This window comes from Orbicella franksi, chromosome 12 (assembly GCF_964199315.1).
Source record: "Orbicella franksi chromosome 12, jaOrbFran1.1, whole genome shotgun sequence".
In the NCBI taxonomy this organism is placed as follows: domain Eukaryota; kingdom Metazoa; phylum Cnidaria; class Anthozoa; order Scleractinia; family Merulinidae; genus Orbicella; species Orbicella franksi.
Window position 1 is genome coordinate 13,441,007 of NC_138156.1, and position 20,558 is coordinate 13,461,564.

General features: G+C 40.3%; 2 protein-coding genes across 2 annotated transcripts; one reads left to right on the forward strand and one right to left on the reverse strand.

The window, feature by feature from the left end:
* Positions 1-858: 858 nt before the first annotated feature.
* LOC145463622 (uncharacterized) lies at positions 859-2,739 on the reverse strand. Its single transcript, XM_081447386.1, has one exon. It carries the CDS (start codon positions 2,156-2,158, stop codon positions 1,565-1,567), a length of 594 nt encoding a protein of 197 aa, XP_081303512.1. The 5' UTR covers positions 2,159-2,739; the 3' UTR covers positions 859-1,564.
* A 10,916-nt stretch (positions 2,740-13,655) lies between these two features.
* LOC145462416 (carbohydrate sulfotransferase 4-like) lies at positions 13,656-20,215 on the forward strand. The gene is made up of 2 exons (XM_081445940.1): positions 13,656-14,083; positions 18,459-20,215. Exon 2 carries the CDS (start codon positions 18,474-18,476, stop codon positions 19,734-19,736), a length of 1,263 nt encoding a protein of 420 aa, XP_081302066.1. The 5' UTR covers positions 13,656-14,083; positions 18,459-18,473; the 3' UTR covers positions 19,737-20,215.
* Positions 20,216-20,558: the final 343 nt, after the last annotated feature.

Genomic DNA, 20,558 nt, shown 5'->3' on the forward strand with positions numbered 1-20,558 from the left:
CTGCGCGGCACCAAGTTAAAGTGCAATTTAATTAAATCAGACTTTCAACGTGTCAGAGGTTTTTTTCTCTTTCTTTCTATTTTCGGTGAAGTTGTGTTGTGTTGTGTTGTGTTGTGTGAAAAGGTAAACTTACGTCTCGTATAAAATGCGAAAAAGTCCCTAAATTAACTTGAGTATTTTTGAGCAAAAATTCCTCTTGGGGGTTGGAAGGGTTATGTGATCGGTGAGTGAGGGAGTTATGCATGTGCGCGTGTCACACCGGGTTGTATCCAAGAACGAATCAAATTGCCTGCTAGAAAATAAGATGGTATCTACATTAATCTGGAGACATGTCAGATTACTGTAGTTTGTTCAGTCAAACATTTTATGGCTTACTATTTAACTATCTTACCATGACCGATGTAACATCGCAACCAAAGAAAAAATGTCAAATTAACCAAATCATTACTGTACCATGAATGCTGCTATCTCCGACACTTCACACAAAAAAATAACTCTTGCGCGCCTTGCGTGCCTATGTTCAACAGGCGGTGAGCGTCCTAAAGGAACGTTTCTTCAAATTAAAATTGAAAACGCGACTAGCGCACTGGATATCGTATACATGAGATATATTGATACAGCAAAATAACGCAGCTGTGCTTCATTTTTTTTTTAACAACTTTTCTTTATTTGTTCACATACAGAATAACATACAAAATAACCGTAGAGGAAAAAAGCTACATAATTACTTACATTAAAATACCTAAAACAGGTTTAACAACAAACGATAAAACTAGTGGTAACAATACATAAATAAAAAGAAAGAGAAAAAATTATTAGTAATTGTTGTTAATAAAATTACTATATCAAGTACGTAGTTATTGGATAATAATATTAAAAAAAAAACTAAAAACCGGGCAGAGGAGCAGCTGTGCTTCATGAAGTAGAAACAGTTTACGTCTTCTGTGACTTCTGACTAGCTTTCCTGCCGACCATTGACAACACAGTATATACAGAAGAGCTCACCCATGTGGCATCAACATAAATTTAAACTGAAACAAAGAGTTTCATCTCATGTTTTGGAACTCTTTTTAGGAATTTCCCTTTTTAATTTGATAAAAGAGCTGAGTTGCACCAGCTTTACGCAACTATTTTGCTCTCCGAAAGTAACGACCCCCTTAAAGTAGCGAGCCCCAAAGTCTGCTAATTCTGAAAGTAACGAGGGTCGTTACTTTCGGATTTTACGGTAAATAACTTTGACACTTATTTATTACCTACTTATTTATTCTTTTCAACTTGTTGCTCTTACAACTGATCCATTCTCAAAATGCTAAGTTGAGGTAATTAGTATCCAATCAACAGAATCACTTCAAGAACGAATACATGTTCTTAGCATTATTCTATCACCGCTAAATACCGCTCTCTGTGCAGCTTATTCTACAGAATTAAAGTTTAACCATTTGCACCTGAAACGAATTGTGTTTCAGTCCGATTTTTCTGAATGTCTCTTTATTGTCACAGTTCATTAGTCATACAGATCAGGCAAAATTCACATAGCCTCTTAACCATTCGAGTTATGTTCGAGTTATAAGTCATTAGACATTGCCTTCTTCACTGAAGGCTTCGGAACCAAGTTCTGCAAAAGCTTTTTGAATCTGGGATCGTTTGTAGAATCTTCAACTTTAGACTTCCTTATCAAACAAGGCGATAACAAAGCAGGCAATGTAGTTGTCTCTGACATGTGGTAAACGTCGCTAGGTAGTGAAGCTGATACAACTCTTGGTAGACGCACATCTTCCAGTGAGTTGTGAGGGCTTTGTTCTGGAGAGGAGTCTAAAGAATCACTTATGCTAACGAAACGTTTCTTGTCATGTCTAGTCGCTCTTAGATTTTGTCTTAATCCTCCTCCTTCAATTCGAGGCAAGTTTAATATTTCAGGATTAGATTCAACTCTCCGCAGTAAATGTTTTCTCATGTCTCTGATAGCATGTTCCTTCTCCCATCGCAGCCGACTTTCTTCTTTCTTCTGCCAGAGTTTCAGGTGATTAATTTCACACTCCAGTTTGGAGTCTTCGAAAACGTTGTCTTTTAAAATCACCTTTCCAGTTCTACTATCTTTGACTTTCAGAGCCGTGTGTACACCATGAGCTCTAGTTAGTTCCTTTGTCCTGTTTTCCATCGGTCTGTTTTTGTTTATTAGCACTCAGTTGCTGAGCCAAGCTGTTGTCTATTAACACTGATGAAGTGGGGCTATCTACAGTTTCTCAGCATGCAGTACTATTTCACCAGCAACAGGTAGTCCATTCACTCGTCGTAATACCAACAGGCTTCGCAATAAACAATTGAATTTCTCGAAGATTCTTTAAACCGTGCAGTGAAGCGAAGTGTGTTAAGCAAATGCTTGTTGTGGTGTAGACCATGCAATTCTTTTTCAAAAATTCTATAACATCGTTAACTACCTCTTTCTAATGACTCTATTGTATGTATTGCCACGCCTGAGTATTGATTGCCTGAGTAATAAGCATTTGCATGTTTTATGCTCTCTTTGGATCAAGTTTCTTTGTAGCTTTGACGTCAAATTGCACGATATTTTATTTATCTAATTTGTAAACTTTAATTAGCCAACTGCTACTTTAACAGAACCCACGAGTCCTTACCTATGATAACTATACTAATAAACAAGAACATTAAAAATAGAACACATATATACTTCACAACACAAAAGAGGCTAAATTCAACTGTAAGAGAACGCTTAGCTTTGATGCGTGCACAGTTGTATTGGAAGCTGCATCCTTATAATTAATTGTTTCGGAAAAAGATAGGGTGTGCGGCACTTTTACATCTGTTTCGCAACCTTGTGCCCAGAGTGTTCGTTTCCCTTGACTATCAGTTTGGAAGCGAGCGATTTTGTCACGCTTGTGTAGTATAAGAAACAAAGGTTGTCCTTCAAAATCATAAATCCTTACGCGACAATGCCGAAAGGCATGATGGGTAGCGATCAGCTCTCTGTTGTTTCTTCAAAGTCACGATGTTTCAACGTGATAACAAAGATGACATCAATACGTATATTCATGGCTTCTCTCTCATTCGGGCTGAAACACCGAAAACTGCCAAAACTATCACTACCCGCATCAGAAAAAGAACTTCAGGGAAAGCTTGATCAAATACAGAATGACACAGCGTGCTGAGTGGTTAGGGCGCCGGACTTGAAATCCGAAGGTCGCGAGTTCAAGTCCTGCTCTGACCACAAAACTAAAGTTGTTTCTCGGCAGACCCGAATATTGGATGTGAAGAACAAAGCGACTTTAACTCTCGAAAAAATCTACCTCCGGTTCTAAATGATCCAGAGAGGAGCGAACATGAGCTTCACTTTCTATGTTGCACTAGCCGCGCTTCTGAAAGAGAACTTTTGTCGAAACAACTGTACAAACATTAATTTGGTGTGCATGTATGAAAGATAAGGAGGCTCCAACCCCGTCCGGTAAGAGATTGAAGATCGAGAACTACCAGTCATTGAGGCAATTGAACTGCAGAGAAAGATGTAAAGATATGAATGACCATCGCAGTTACACACAATTTAAGCAGTTGTGGAAATAACGCCTGAAAAAGTTCAGGCTTGAACGGGATTCGAACCCATGACCTCTGCAATACCGGTGCAGTGCTCTTTCAATTGAGCTATCAAGCCAACTGGGACCAAGTCACGTGGTGAGTTCGTAATTTTCCCCTAGATGGGTATATTATTATTAGTAGCGGGGCCTTGCATACGGCTGTTGTCACTGAAATTTGAATTGATCAATCAGGATTCAACGGGCGGGAAAAACCGTACTGTTCTGACTTCAATGCAAGTTAACAGGAATAGCATTGAAATCGGGCAACTTTTCTCACTGGAGATGGAATTAGATGTAATGTAATGTAATTTAGAAAACAGTCCTAAGAAAATACGCGCGCTGATTGGTTAAAAGTCGTGTTTCTATAACTCGATGGAAACACAGAACTAGCACGAGCTGTTGACGTAATGATGGCTCGAGCAAAGAGAAGTTACATTTTGATAATCAAAGTTAACAAGTTGTTTTCCTTTTTTTCGTCGCGGTGTTTCCTAAAAGAAATAGAAAATATGTTCTCCGTATTTCTATCGCGTTATAGAAACACTCGTGAAAGTTTGGGAGAACTCGAAAAAGCTGTGGAAACACTCGCATGTGGCTCGTGTTCTCACAGCATTTCTCGTTCTCCCAAACTTCCACTCGATAGAAACACGGAACATCTTTTCTGTTTCTTAAGTAATTGTCTGTAATTTGTTTACCCAGGGAGCACCAAGGAGTTCACAAAAACTCGTGCAGAAATGTCCGTGCATTCCAGGATCCAATCGGAATTTGGAAATGTTGGTTTTTGAGGAGAGGGGAAAATCGGAGTACCCGAAGAAAAACCTCTCGGAGCAGAGTAGAGAGCCAACAACAAATTCAACCCACATATGACGCCGGGTCCGGGAATCGAACCCGGGACACATTGGTGGGAGGCGAGCGCTCTCCCCACAGCGCCATCCCTGCTCCCCTCATTTATTATTCACAAAAATGTATTTACATTTCCAAAAACCATATCAGATTGCAAAAAGCGAAAAATATGAAACATTTTGTGTCTCCAAGCTTCTAATTTGGCTCCAAAACTGAATGGGTTACCGGCAATTCGCTCGTTGTTCGTCGAATGTCGCCAGGTAAGATAGTTCTGTTATTCTGAACAAAATATGCTTTTCCTTGTCAAAATAAACCTGGAATTCTCAAGTTAACGATTAGAAGACGCCGAAGTAACTTAAGCATTGTCTTTATTTTTGTTAGCTGCAAGTAAAAGTACTATTATCGTGTCGTTTTGGTAGGACAGCCCAGTTTTCACTGCCGCTCGTACTGCGGGCGCAGCCGCCGTATGCAAGGGGAGTTCCGGCGGCCCGAAGACCCGCCGAGCGGAGCACCACAACTATAGGAACTGGATCACATGCATGTATAGAAATAGAAACCCATGCCGGCATTGCTTTGAGCATATTAACGAGGCAAAAAAAATTGAGCAATAAGGAGATAAATGGTTTTGACCTGGGGGGGAGACTCCCGTATGGATGGGAGTGCTCGTCGTTCCTTATAGCAGGTTGCAAGAGAAAATCATCGTCTCTTGCCGGTTGAAAAAGCGGTTTTGGTACCTATTAGGCTGTTCAGCCTCGTAAGGTCCACAGTGGGAGCTTTTGCAAAACATTCAAGGAAGACATATCCTGTATTTCATTGGTTAATGATAGGTTAATAGACGTCACTCAACTTGCGTTGACCTGGGTTGGGTGGTCAAACGGTGAAAACTTGCGTGGACTTGCGTGCAGATTTAATCTCGACCAGTGAGCGCAACCGGACCAGTGAGCGCAAGTCATCGCAATTCATCGCAAGTGCACGCGGGACCTGGCCAAACGGAGTTGCAAGTAGACCCAAGTTTTCAACTTGCGAGTCCTTTTGGCCATGGCTTTAGAATTGGTACCTCTTTGATAGGAAAAAAATTTAAGCTACGCCGCAAAACAGGATCTTTTAGCTCTTAGGGGTTCTTTTTAAAATTTCCGAAGAGCACCCCCGCCGTTTTTATATGGGTTTCCCCTCAAGAATTGTGGATAATTTCACTTGCCCTAGTTTGCGGTGTTTTACGCTTTCAGTTTTTTGGGTACCCAAGACGCTAGGGGTTTGGGTGCGGGGCTACCCAAAACTCGCGGATACCCAAATCACTATGACACACGGGAATAATTATGGAAAGCCATACTTGTGGTTGTTTATCATTATTTGGTGTGGTTTCTTCATTATGTGTTGTAATTACTTCATTACGTTGTGTGGTTTCTTCATTATGTGTTGTAGCAGGAGCCATAATCGGGGACGGAGACCGTAAGTCTCGGAATTCGCGCGCACCTATGATATGGGACAATTTTTCTATTTTTAGAACAAATTGCGCCATCCTGACGTCATATATCCGCGCGGATTCACGCACATGTCGGGGGCTCACGCGTGGATGTTGTCACGTTGCGTGATCAAATGGTGAGAGATTCTCTTGCGTATTTTTCACAGCGATGGCAGGGAATAAGGCAGGGAATACGAACCAGGGCGTTTATATGTAGGTTTATGCTCTGAGCTAACGGCAAAGGTGGATTTTTCAGAGTCGAAAACAAGACTCCATTCTCGCGCTGGGAATGAATAATAAGATCTGCTCACGCTAGTTGTAAGCTCAAGCGTATGTTTTTGCGTTTGTTCTGACTTAAGAATATAGCACGAAAACTCTATACTCTGGTATCGAGTTAATTTGTGAATTTCTCAGACAATGGTTCATCATAACAAAAACCTGTTTTGATGGTTTCTTATTGTTTCTGCTTGTTTGGTGAGTTTGCAAAAGTTTTTGAAAGGAAAGTCTGACGCGTACAATTAGCTCATTTGCATAGTGCAGCTCATGCACTTTCAAGTCCGAGTCGGTGTTTTCAATTGTCAACAAATCTTGACAAGGATTTCTTTCGTTATCTTTTGTGCTGAGATGCTGTAACAAATTTCACGAACGCAAAAAAGGCTACTAACATCATGTGTGTTTCTTCAACATAAGCATAGTGAAGTTTTACACTGCGAAAATGAAAATAGACAAGGAGTTTTGATAACTCGATCAACAAAATCGAAATCGTTATTCCAAGTTGATTAAAGAAAGTGTCATCGTAACTTTGCTGATTATTTCTGCTTTATTCACATATTTTCAGCTTAGCTTTTAATATGTTCTCAAACATTTATCAATCTTAAACATATTTAAAAACTATAGAGTTATTGTTTGAGTTCGATGTACGCTTTCACACGAAAGTGCCGCGGAAGTGCAATTTGTCATGTTTACTGACTAAACAAAACACGCATCGGCGAGCGCTCTCATTCATCGACAACAGAGAATTTACTGGATTTTTTACACGAATAAAACTGAGCAGTATCTACGGACGTAAAGTTATTGGGCCTTGATGAAACATCAAGCGTTGCTTACAATTCAAGCGAAACTCAAACTAGCAATTATTTTGTTTTACTTTTCGGTCGCGATAGACTGACAAATTCCTCGCAAGCGCGTGCCAAGAGGAGTTAGGAAGCTATGAAGTCCTGAAGCTCTGCTGTATCTAAATATATCCAGCTAGTTTTTTGCTGTGTAATGGAAAAGCTGTTAACCTTCAACATACGTGAAATTTAAAGTGGAGTTGTGCACAGCCCGTGTAAAAGAAGCATCCGTCGGAACACAACTTGGTCAGCGATATATATAAGCTTACAACGGAACATACCTAAATTCGACACGGTCTTACTTCACTCAAACTGGAGCAGCTTACGACGAAAATACTTGACCAAAATTCCAACAGACGTAAACGCGTTGAGTTGTGGGCCGAAAACATGAAAAATTTCGGGAATTTCGGACGCCATTTTCCCCGCGCGACATCCGCAAAAATCCTCGCAGCATGTACGCGCGTGTGTCGCAGGCGATGGCGCAATTTGTTCTAAAAATAGAATTATTGTCCCATATCATGGGTACAGCCCAGGAGCCATAATCGGGGACGGAGACCGTAAGTCTTGGGATCCGCGCGCACCTATGATATGGGACAATTTTTCTATTTTTAGAACAAATTGCGCCATCCTGACGTCATATATCCGCGCGGATCCACGCACATGTCGGGGGCTCTCGCGTGGATGTTGTCACGTTGCGTGATCAAATGGTGAGAGTTGAGAGACCTTGAGAGATTCTCTTGCGTATTTTTCACAGCGATGGCAGGGAATAAGGCAGGGAATACGAACCAGGGCGCTTATATGTAGTTTTATGCTCTGAGCTAACGGAAAAGGTGGGTTTTCCAGGGTCGAAAACAAGACTTCAATCTCGCGCTGGAAATGAATAATAAGATCTGGTCGCGCTAGTTGTAAGCTTACGCGTATGTTTTTGCGTTTGTTCTGACTTAAGAGTATAGCAAGAAAACTCTCTACTCTGGTATCGAGTTAATTTGTGAGTTTCTCAGACAATGGTTAATCATAACCAAAACCTGTTTTGATGGTTTCTTATTGTTTCTGCTTGTTTGGTGAGTTTGCAAAAGTTTTCGAAAGGAAAGTCTGACGCGTACAATTAGCTCATTTGCATAGTGCAGCTCATGCACTTTCAAGTCCGCGTCGGCGTTTTCAATTGTCAACAAATCTTGACAAAGATTTCTTTCGTTATCTTTTGTGCTGAGATGCTGCAACAAAAATTCACGAACGCAAAAAATGCTACTAACATCATGTGTGTTTCTTCAACATAAGCATAGTGAAGTTTTACACTGCGGAAATGAATATAAACAAGGAGTTTTGATAACTCGATCAACAAAATCGAGATCGTTTTTCGAAGTTGATTAAAGAAAGCGTCAATGTAACTTTGCTGATTATTTCTGCTTTATTCACATATTTTCAGCTTAGCTTTTAATATGTTATCAAACATTTATCAATCTTAAACATATTTAAAAACTATAGAGTTATTGTTTGAGTTCGATGTACGTTTTCACACGAAAGTGCGGCGCAAGTACAATTTGTCATGTTTACTGACTGTACAAAACAAGCATCGGCGGGCGCTCTCATTCATCGACAACAGAGAATTTAGTGGATTTTTACACGAATAAAACTGAGCAGTATCTACGGACATAAAGTTATTGGGCCTTGATGAAACAGCAAGCGTTGCTTACAATTCAGGCGAAACTCAAACTGACCAAACTAGCAATTATTTTGTTTTACTTTTCAGTCGCGATATACTGGCAAATTGCTCGCAAGCGTGTGGCAAGAGGAGCTAGGAACTATGAAGTCCTAAAGCTCTGCTATATCTAAATATATCCAGCTGGTTTGTTGCTGTGTAATGGAAAAGCTGTTAATCTTCAACATATGTGAAATTTAAAGTGGAGTAATGTACAGCTCATGTAAAAGAAGCATCCGTCGGAACACAACTTGGTCAGCGATATATATAAGCTTGAAGCGGAACATACCTAAAGTCGACACTGTCTTACTTCACTCGGCTCAAACTGGAGCAGCTTACGACGAAAATACTTAAGAAAAATTCCAACAGACGTAAACGCATTGAGTTGTGGGCCAAAAACATGAAAAATTTCGGGAATTTCGGACGCCATTTCCCCCGCGCGACTTCCGCAAAAATCCTCGCAGCATGTACGCACGTGTGCCTTAGGCGATGGCGCAATTTGTTCTAAAAATAGAATTATTGTCCCATATCCGTTACCTTTTCACGCTGGAAGTTCTCAATAAGATGACCAAGGTGCATCTTATCAAGTATAGTTGGCAAAATGTCGTTGCTTGTTCCTGCCATTTTGTTGTCTTTAACACCGGGGAAGAGAAGGCACTGGGACCCATCTAAAAACCGGTTTCACCAGTTCGTGATAGCGAGTGAAGCCTGGGTATTAGAGCTTGGTATTGGAAGTGAGGTCAAGAAGACATATAGACGAAACCACATCACGTAATGATCAAACCACATATTGAAGATACCAGAAAACATAACAGCGTAACCACATTACATCATGACAAGAGCACAAAACATAACTTAACAACCTCAATACGTCACGATCAAACCACACCACGTAATGAAGTTGTTACACCACATCATGATCAAAACACATCATGTCAGGACTTCATTACAGGACATAATGAAGAAACTACAAAACATAATGGAGTAACTACAACACATAATGAGGAAACCACACAACATAATGAAGTAACCACAACACATGATGAAGAAACCACACCAAATAATGATAAACAACCACATAAGAAAGTTATGGCTTTCCATAAATAATAGTGACAAAAACTGACTGACGTTGGTTTGAGTCTGGACCTTGGGCGGGCCGTGAGAAATCTGGGCACCAGTCACCTGTCTGCACAGTGGGGAAGGTTCCTCTACTGCTGTATCAGAGTGAGATTTTCAGTACTAAAAACTCATTTCGCATTTCGTACTTACAGAGCTCGAGCAATGGAGAATTACATAAGGGTGTCACTCAAGCGTAAATATCAGCTTTTATGTTATTTAAGCCCAGAAACACCTTTTGAACATAATAGTGAGATTTTGGAGCATCGATCATTTGTGAAAATTTTTTAGCATAATGTGTAAAACCCTACATGCAAAATTTATGCTTTACTGAGCCTGAGTAAATCCGGCAAATACTTTCGACAACATATAGGTGAGATTCAAAGTAACGAAGGTACGCTGTTTCCCTTTTAGAAATTAATTTTGATTCTCTGCTAAGAGTTTCTGCAGCTGTGTCAAGATTCTTGTAAATAGGGGTAAAGAAATGAGATATAGGTAAATTGAAGTAAATGATGAATAAGTAAATAACTGAAATTAAATCCGCATGCATATATCAGTAGGTTAAACTTTAGATCAGTTTGTCGGGCTTATAAAATTTGGGATTACCACTGCGACGGTCACATCTTCATCTCCCTTTTATCTCCATCATTAACATAATTCTCATTCTATGTTTCAGTGTCAGACAGCTTCTTTGTCATTCCCTAATATGGTTGCCGTGGAAACTTTTATCACGATAAAGCCGCGTGTTTTTCTATTCTCTTCATAATCTCCTGCTGATTGGCCATGAATTACATTGATCACGGAAAAACACATCATATAACTACTCAACCTTCGCTCCGACTTCATTCTCGAGGTTTCATTTTCTAACTAAAGTTCGAATGAAAGCAAGGAAAGTCTCTTCATGAAGGTAGGTAAAACAGATATATATTTTGATCGAGGTTTACCCGCTAGTCAATGCAAGTTTTACCCACGTTTGGGCCGCCCGACGCTAGTCAATATGTTCAACTCGGTTACTGTTGCTGTCGCAGTGTTGTGTGGTTTGGCTTCGCCCCTGACTATAAATTTGGGATAAAGCGTTAACTCTCAGTGTAATGTAGGTTGCAGGCTTGTTATTCGGTCTGGCCTCACAGGGAAGGTCTGTGCGCAACTCCATTCTTAAGGACAACAAGTTTCAACGAATTTCAAGGTTTTTTTCCCGCGCTCTCGCAGAGCTGTACACTGGGACTGATTCCGCGATCGGCACTCATGTTCACTCAACAAGCTCTGTGTTTGAGCGGAGAGCTTCTCAATCCAAGTTCCTCGATGTTTTTGGTAGCAGGTGATGCAAATGAAAATACTGCAAAAGTGATCACCAGAGATAGTAACGAAGCTTTTACTAGGTTCATTTATCCCCCTGGCTCGACTTGAAACACATATCTTTTCCCTAAGTTATTGTAAGTTTCTTCGCAAATGTGTATTAAGCGTCAAGAGTAACTAAAGCATTGTTGTTGTTGTTGTTGTTGTTGTTGTTGTTGTTGTTGTTGTTGTAGCATTCCCGTGACAAGATTCGTAATCGTGCATGGTAAAAAGTGTCTTATCCTTATCTTTAAACCTAAATCACTTGTAATTTAAATTAAAATCACCTAACTTGGCCGCGTTGTTTACTGCGAATTTTTGAACTGAGTATTCCAGTTTTCAGCCCTCGAGGTATACATAACAGTTGCTTCGTTTTGTTGTAATTTCCAGTAAAATCGACAATCACTCCGTGATCTATCAGATCAATGATGTATTTGTTGCATTTTATAATTTATTCATGCGATAGAGCGTAACCGAAGAAAGGCGAGTTTAATGAAGTTTGAATTTTTGATGTAGTTAGCTATTTGATAAACTAAATGAATAAGTTAGAGACTTCACGCTTAAAAGTGTTTTCAGAATTCTCGACTTCAACTTAAATGTGTAATAGCGTTGGCGCATAACTGGTGCATGTTGCTTTTTGCTATCACAACGACACAGATGAGGCTAGATAATTGATAACATCTGAGACGCGGTCAGATTCCATGATAAGTAAATATAAAAAGATATGAACCACAAGCAGTGAGCACTGCATGACATCTTACATTTTATTCATTTGGTATACAGTTGAACCCTCTAGGGCTTGAAAGAAAAATAGTTCGAGAAGTCAGGGTTTCCACTGAGATAGCCGATGGTAAATGACAGAAAACTGAATTAGCAGGGGGTTCGAGAAATATTGAACAAAACAATGTGTAGATTGGACGAACGGAATCTTATTTAGTTAGCTGTAAAACAGGGTTTCTCATTGCACTACGGGCAGGGGAGCTCCAGACCGAATTTTACAGTGGCGTAACGTGTATTTTTTGTGGAGTACGCACCGAAGAGAAGAGATTGTCTAGGGGTTGCAGAGCCACCGTAAAGATGATTTCCAGTCCGCACTGGGCACTATCGAGAGTTTTTTGGCGTTTTTTGTTTTGTTTCATGTTAACATTTCACAACTACTTAAGGTGGCCGAACACAGTTTTGATACCTGTGTTTCATTCTCCTTGTTCTCTAAAACCCTTCAGGATCTTTTGGTCGCCAAAAATGGCAACACGCAAGCAGGAGCACATCAATGTGATGGGCTCCTGACGCAAGTTAACAACACAAACTTCGGATTTTTGATAGCTAAGCTGACGTATGTGCCGCTGCAATGGCAACACAAATAAAAATAAACAGGCCTTTTAAATCGGTTTTGTTTGTTTGCAGAAAATCTAGTCGTAACATTTTCTTTTTCATTTGCAAGCAACAAGATTGTAACAGTGCTCACAAGTTAACACTATTTTAATACATGTAATGGTTTAGCAGAGAGAACTTTAACCTTGTAGAAGGTTAACTGGAATATCTAGAATTGCCTCTTAAATTTCAATTTTTTTTCAATATTCGAGTTACTTGTTTTCTAAAGTATTTTCGTGCCAGATTTCGTGAAATTCTAACCAGTGGTTGTCGAGAAATAGGCGTATTTCCAAGAAAGCTATCCCGCATTCAATCGCAATTTTTTGCCTTACTACGCATGCGCTGCATTTAACTGGGTTCTTTCGGTAAAAAAGAAAAATCTTAAACCCTGGCCAAACGGAGTCGCAAGTAGACGCAAGTTCTCAACTTGCGTCTACTTGCGACTCTGTTTGGCTAGGCCTTGTATTGCATCAATGTTACAGAGCAATTTGATATGCTTTTCATGATAAAGGCACCCATATTTAGCCGACAGGCATTCAATATGTTCCAGGCATGTAGTGTTCTTGAGAGCACATATTATCTTTTCCGAACACTAGCCATGTTCTCATTTTCAGCAATGGTTTTTTACTCTGAAATAGAAATTGGTCTATATTCACTGTATAAAGATAAGGTGATCGCTGGATTCGATCTAAATAAAAAAAAGTCGTTGCGCCCCAGTACTCGTTTCCAAGAAAAAACGATGATTTGTTTCTCGCAAGCCAAGCCGTTAAGCCCTGGTTAAACGGACTCCCAAGTAATCGCAAGCAGCCGCAAGTTGAACTTGCCTAGAGAGTTGCGTTGGGTGGCTAAACGGACTCGCAAGTTTCCTCGCAAGTACCAGCAATTCGCAATAAAACCCATTTCAAGGCAGACATACCCTGTATTTCATTGGCTAATAATAGGTTAATGGACGCCTCTCAACTTGCGATGACTTGGGTTGGGTGGCCAAACGGTGAAAAACTTGCGTCGACTTGCGTGCAAATTTGATCTCGACCAAAGTGAGCGCAAGTCATCGCAAGTCAACGCAAGTGCACGCAAGGCCAGACCAAACGGAGTCGCACGTAGACGCAAGTTGAGAACTTGCGTCTAATACGCGCGCGATAAAGGTAGGTTGACCTTTTATTTATACTCTAAACGGATGTGAGGGCTCCCTGTGTAGGGATGCGCAATGCAATTCTTACCTGAAATTCGGGCTGAAAACAACCGCCATTATGGATACGAATGTGGGAAACACAAGAAAGGCGTGCACACTTTCACAATTTTACGATTCACAGATTTTATTCACCCGATCAAAACATACCGCGCTCCAAGTCCCCACTGAACAACATAGAAACCCTGCACAAAAATCAATCAACGATCACTATCAATCAACAATCACTAATGCTTTGTGCAGTTTCCGACACAAAGCGGTCGAAGCTTTATGCTTCGTTCTTTCTCATATCACTTCATGAAACAACTTCGCAGCTGTGTATAAATCAATGAAGCTGTTGGAAAAAGAATTTGAAAGGCCTCAAGGATACAGGTATGTGGTTCGTAACGAATAACATCGATTCGCATTCCATCGAGTTAGCCTTACAATGTTTATAAAAGGGTGCTGAGACTGCTCAGTACGGACTGGAAATCATCTTTGGGCTGCATTTAAACAGTGTATTTAGCTGGAAATACCGTCAAATTTGACTCCTCCCTGTACCCTGTGTTTTACTTGACTATGTATAAGGTAAGATAAAGATAAAATTCTTTATTTAACGTGGAGTTACGCTTAGCTAATCAGCTAGTTTACAGGTAATCCACGGCCCTAGTATATTTGCTGCGGAGCGAGCAGCAACATAATCAGGATTTAAGAAGAATATATAGAAGGGGGTACGAATTTTCGAATTCATCACTTTTTACCAGAATGCATTGCAGTTAACCAGACTGCACTGCGCCACTTTTACCGGAGTGCATTGCGCCTCGAACAACAAGAGGATGTCATACTCGTCGAGCCGTCGTCCTTTTTCGCGTGGATTCCACTGAGAAAGTTTGCTCTGATTTACCTGTAAAGCGATGTGAAGGAGATCGTGCTTGACTTTTACAACTCTTGCTATGCGGTATGTGAAAGTTTGTAAATGTGGACGATTTATTGTGACATCTTAATCTTAGTATGTCATTTCTCAGCAGTCTCGCCTCCTTCGTCGAATTCTTAACTGAAGAGAAATCGTCGTTACTAAAGCCTGTAGAATAATTAAAAGAAACGAAAACCGTCGAACACGCTGATTTCATATATGTTGCAATCTATTCCTTTTCATCGAAACATGAACTTAAGCTAAAGCTTGAGCATTTTCACACATCGCGATGAACACGTTCTCGACACAGTCTGTCAAGTTCTAGAGATATTTAATGCGTACCAGTACAGAATTTATAAGTTAGATTTCTGCTCCTACACTTTCCATATCTTTCGATTTTCGCGATCTGGTAAAGGGGAGGCTGATGTGTATCGTTTTATGTCCAAACATACTTCAGATAACAATGTGCTTTTTTGTCTCGATCCTTTGTCACACCTCGCCATCGATGCGTCATCATGCATGAAGTTGATGCATACAAGGACAGATTTTAAGTGACACCACGATTTGACACTACTTTGAGAAATAACAGTTAATTTAAGTCTTGAAACGCGCAGATAGATGAATCATGGCATTAAATATGTCACTATCAACAGAATGTGCCGCAGCATTACTATCTTTTAGATACCCTAGTCTAAAAATTAAAACTAAAAATGTATAATAATTGATCGTATAAAACTATAAAGACCTATAAACGCAGAGAATTAAAAATCTAAAGAATTAAATCACAATAAATTCCGACATCAGTCAAACTTAACTAAGCGATCGAATTTTGTTGTTCACCTCATTAGTGCCTACTTTAGTCCTAATATTATTTGTTAGCTCAGTCCATTTCTTTGCGGCAAAATATCTCCATGATTTGAGACCATATTTTATTTTAGTCGTGTTAATTTTCGGCAAAGAAAGGATATAGTCATGTCGAACAAGATTATACTTGGATGAGGGGACTGAGGTGATAAGATCTCTAATTGCGGATGGAACTTTGTCCGATATACAATTGTTTATTGTCAACAGCATGTCCTGGATTTTCGAGTTTCCATGGACGGGAGTTTGATTCTTTACAAGAGATCTTGATAAGATGCACTTCTATTTCTGAGGACGCACGTTAAAACCATTTCGTTGACATTGTCGACTTTAGCAGTGTTTCTTTTTCCGCAGTGGTGCCAGACTTGGTTACAATAGTTAAAATATGGTAGTGTAAATGCGCGGTATATAGCGATTCCTTAGTTTTAGGTGGTAAAGTATTCTTCAGTCTGTTCAGAGCACTTATCTGAGCACTAACTTTGCGACAAATGCTAGACATATGATCGTCAAATTTTAATTTGTTATCAAGAACAACCTCCAGGAGACAAGTATTGTCTGTGGTTTTAATGTCAATATCAGCTAATTTAAAGTAGAGTTCGTCTTCTTTTTTGCCAAATACCATAACCTGGTATTTATCTGGGTTAGGTCTCATGCCATTGTGAATAAACCATGAAGTGGCGCTCTCAAGATCGATATTAAGGTTGTTTTGAATAGCACAAACATCTTTTTTAGAACAATGAATGTTTGTATCATCTGCATAGTTGCAATTCTGCACTGCTTGATTGCGTACGCCAAGTCCTTCATGAATACATTAAATAATGTAGGTCCTAAAATAGATCCCTGTGGGACCCCTCCTGACACTTCCTTCCATGTGGAGAAAGCAGCACTGAGCTCTACTCTTTGACAACGTGAGGAGAGATAGCTACGCATTAGAAATAACGCATGATCGCCTAGACCATAGAATTTTAGCGGTCACACCAAAACGCAGACCATGCAGACTGTAGACCGCAGACCGTGCAGACCGTGCAGACCGTGCAGGCCGTGCAGACCGTGCAGACTACGCAGACTGAATACTTTTTTCCTAACGCTTGACTCACTTTTTTCGCTTTTAGTGACAAAATAGTGTTCAATATGTCCTAATGTTTGTTATTTATCCACAGGTGGCACAAACTTAACATCTGACTGTTGATTCAGGCGTTTAATAGACTTTCTATGGGAAATTCCCTTTACTGGTCCTAAATATACTAAAATCAAGCATAAAAATAAACTTCCATACATTCTGGGCGCAAATTGCGTCAATTTTTTACGGTTTTGTGGTTTTATTTATTTTGTCCAATTTGTTGTTGTTGTTGTTGTTGTTGTTTTTTTTCGATTTTCTTAGTCTTCATTCTCCTCTCAGAACTGATTCATAAAACAAAGCAAGGACGGTGACTCTAAGCGACCTTGTCCCACAAATCGCTTTTGCTTCATAAAGCACAGAATCGACATTGGACTAGGAGTGTTTGATTCCCTCTTTCGCTTAGTTGAACATGACCGTAAGTAGACCTCGAGGAAAAAAATGCTTGCATGAAATTTTTTCGTCGAGGTTTTCTTAAGCGTCACGCACGATGGACTAAAAGCGAAAGAGGGACCACTCGTAGTCTAAATCGCCATAAAAACACAACTGCCATAAGGACAGATAAATTCACCATCGTATCAACTCATCACGGCAACCGTACTGCGCTGAGATTTTCAAATGCTATTCGGTTTTCTGTGCATCGATCTTTCCATGCGCTAGGCTTTTTTGGCGTGATCGCAGTCACACGTGCGCCAACAGCCATTTGGAATTACATTTTGTACACCACGAGTAGAAAATACACATGCTACATGTGACATTACATTACAAGTGAAGTTTATTTCTACATTTTAAAGTAGCTTTACTTGAGCATATTTAGGACTAAAGGGAGTTTCCCGTGCAAAATCTATAAGACCTATAACATATCAACAGTCACATACCACCGAGTTTGCGCGGCCTATGGATAACAAACACTGCGATGTATAATTGTGTTTCGTTGATCGAATAGCCGTTGCCTCTTAATTGACAGATTTATTTGATGACAAGAATCGTGATTGACATAATTTATATACATTGGCGTTAGGTTATTGTGTTTCAAACCAGTTTTCAGTAGAATCGAAGTGAGAAAGAAATTATTTTAGTTCGTCTGTTAAATCCGCTTACCTGGAGAATCTGTCTGTTAAACCCACTCACCTGGAGAATCTGTTGGAGACTCTGCTAACCCATAAAGTGCGACTGTTGTAACTATCCGCCACAGAAAGACGTGGAAATTCAAGTTTTCTGAATTTAGCTACGAGATAAAAATTTATTCGCGTTTGTTCTGATTGCGAATTATAAATGTATTTCTTTTAGGCCGAATAATAGTTATTAAACCTTGGTTTGATATCATGCGGTTTGTGGTGGTCTTTCGAGCTAAACAGTTCCGTGTGCAACAAATTGAACAGAACCAAGAAATATGCGAGTCAAAAGTAAATGCAAAAGCAAGAATAAGAAAGAAAAAAGTACTCAGTCTGCACAGTCTACATGGTCTGCACGGTCTGCGGTCTGCGGTCTGCGGTATGCGGTACGCGGTATGCGGTATGCGGTCTGCGGTCTGCATGGTCTGCGTTTTGGGGTGACGGAATTTCAGTTTCTCCAAAATAAGATCGTGTGCTAAACAGTCAAGAGCCTTGCTCAAATCAATGGCTATCGTATCAATGATATTATGTTTGTCTAAATCTTCGTTCCATTGTTCGGTTAGTGAGAGAAGTGCTGTAGGGCAGCCGTAATATTTTCTGTATCCGAACATGTACTTCTGAAATATTTTTCCAAAGTGATCAGCCAGTTGTTGATATAGAATGTGTTCAAAGATCGTGGATAACGCTGGAAGGACAGTGATAGGTCTAAAATTCACTTTTTCTAGCTGCGATGTATTATGACAGATTTCCTTTCTTGTATAGTTTGAAAGCAACATAATGATATGGAATCGAAGAAGGTCAAGAAGAGGAAGGAAGTGTTTCCTGTTGAAGTCACCGCTGTGGCTTCGTGTTGTTATAGCTGGTTGGCTTTCGTTTTCTGCTGTATTTGGTTTTTATCTGACCAACTCAGCTTTCCTACAACATCCAGACACCGTAAGTTACAGAGGACATGTTAAATTGAAACTTCCCGATACTTCTGCATTCCAACAGTCTGAGAAACCACAATCTGGAATAGCAACCAGGAGAAATTTGATAATCATTGCTCATGGCCGTTCGGGATCTTCGCTCACGGGAGACATTTTCAATCATCACCCCGATGTGTTTTACCTGTACGAACCATTGCAGACCGTGGAAAGAACTCATAAAAACTTCAAATTAGATTACAACAGCCTTGTACAGAAGTTCTTGACCAATATACTGCATTGCGATTTCAGCGAGCCGATCTTCCTCGCCGACATCGACGGATATTACCGCAGACCGCTTCACCCCCGCATCAGTCAAGCTATTGCCTCACCGCCTCTTTGCCCTTACAACATGTCAGACCCGAGATGGGATTTCAAGCTTTGCCCAAAAATGACAAGAGAAACACTTGGAAACGCGTGCAAAAATGAGTACAAACTTACTGTTATAAAAATTCTCATGAAGCGCCTGGTTGACAAAAGTTTAGAAAAGACTTTATCTGCTTGCGATTCTCAAGACATAAACTGCAAAATTGTGTTGTTAATAAGGGATCCTCGTGCGGTGATTCCTTCCTCTTTGAGTGTAAACTTCTACAAAGAGGAGGGCGGAACTGCCAAGCTTGGAACAAGAATGTTTAGCTACAAGTTATGTAAAGAGACGGAAGAAAGTTTACACTTCCTTAAAAATCTCCCTGCTTGGATCCGAAGACAAGTACAAGTTTTAAGATACGAAGACTTGGCAATGAATCCTTTGGAAGAAATGAGACATTTGTACAAGTTTGCTGGACTGTCTGTTTTAAAGAGAATCACGACTTGGTTGAATGAAAGCACTCATCCAACCAAAAGCAGATCAAACATGAAAATAAAAGGAAGTCCCGCTGCGTTTACTGTAGACGATGCACAAGCCGCCATTAATCGGTGGAGATGGAAAGTGCATCCTTACGAAATATCTATTATCGAGCACTACTGCAAGCATGTGATGCAGTTAATGGGGTACAGGCCTGTGGACACATCACACGAACTGCAAGCAAACATTTCAATTCCTCTTGTTAACGATGATTATGAAGCGAAGAATTGGTGACATGACTGACGACTGTTTTTCACACTAGTGATGACGTAGCATGGACGGATCCGTGCACTGTAGTATGTCTGTTTCTGGAGTCACCCGCTGACCGTGAACTACAATGTAGTGTGTGGTGTTTTGGTTATGACATGGTAATCCGAATCCGAGTTTTGAATTCTTCGGCGTTGTGATTCTTACGTCTCACTCGATGAAGAGGGAATAAGCTGGCAGTACGGTCGTGGATGTGAGCGGCCTCACTTTTTTGCCTAATTTGTTTGTAGTCGCCTCTTGATGTCTGACAGCTGGCCTGGACGCATTGAAGACACTGAATATTGCTAAATGAAGTTCGTTTCAGAGTTCCGCACAAGACAATAAATATGACATTTTATTATCACAGTGCATCGTCGTCGTATTACCTTGGGCTCGGTTCTGGGTTATTACTTGTATGAAGTAGTTAAGTTCCCAGGCATAACTCCGGGCGCGATTGCTCTTGCAGTTATGGCGAAATTTGAAAAACGGTATTTTCACTCTGAAAACGCATCAAAGGTTTCTCGTCCACACTACGCCGGAGAAATTTGAAAACTAATAATCACCGGTCAGTTCGGATTTGTGTTTGCCGAAAACTCTGGCAGGGAAATCACAGGATTAAAGTCACGTCACCGTTTTCGACAAAATCCGTTTTCACAATGTTTTCGGTAGACACCTAAACGTAAAGCCAGAGTTTTCAAATCCCTCCGGTTTCAAGAGGAAGGTTTGAAGGTTTGAAGGTTTTCGAAAAGCTCCGTTTTCGTGACGGATTAGTGTGGACGGTAGGCCTAACCGTAGAAATAAAGCTGCGTT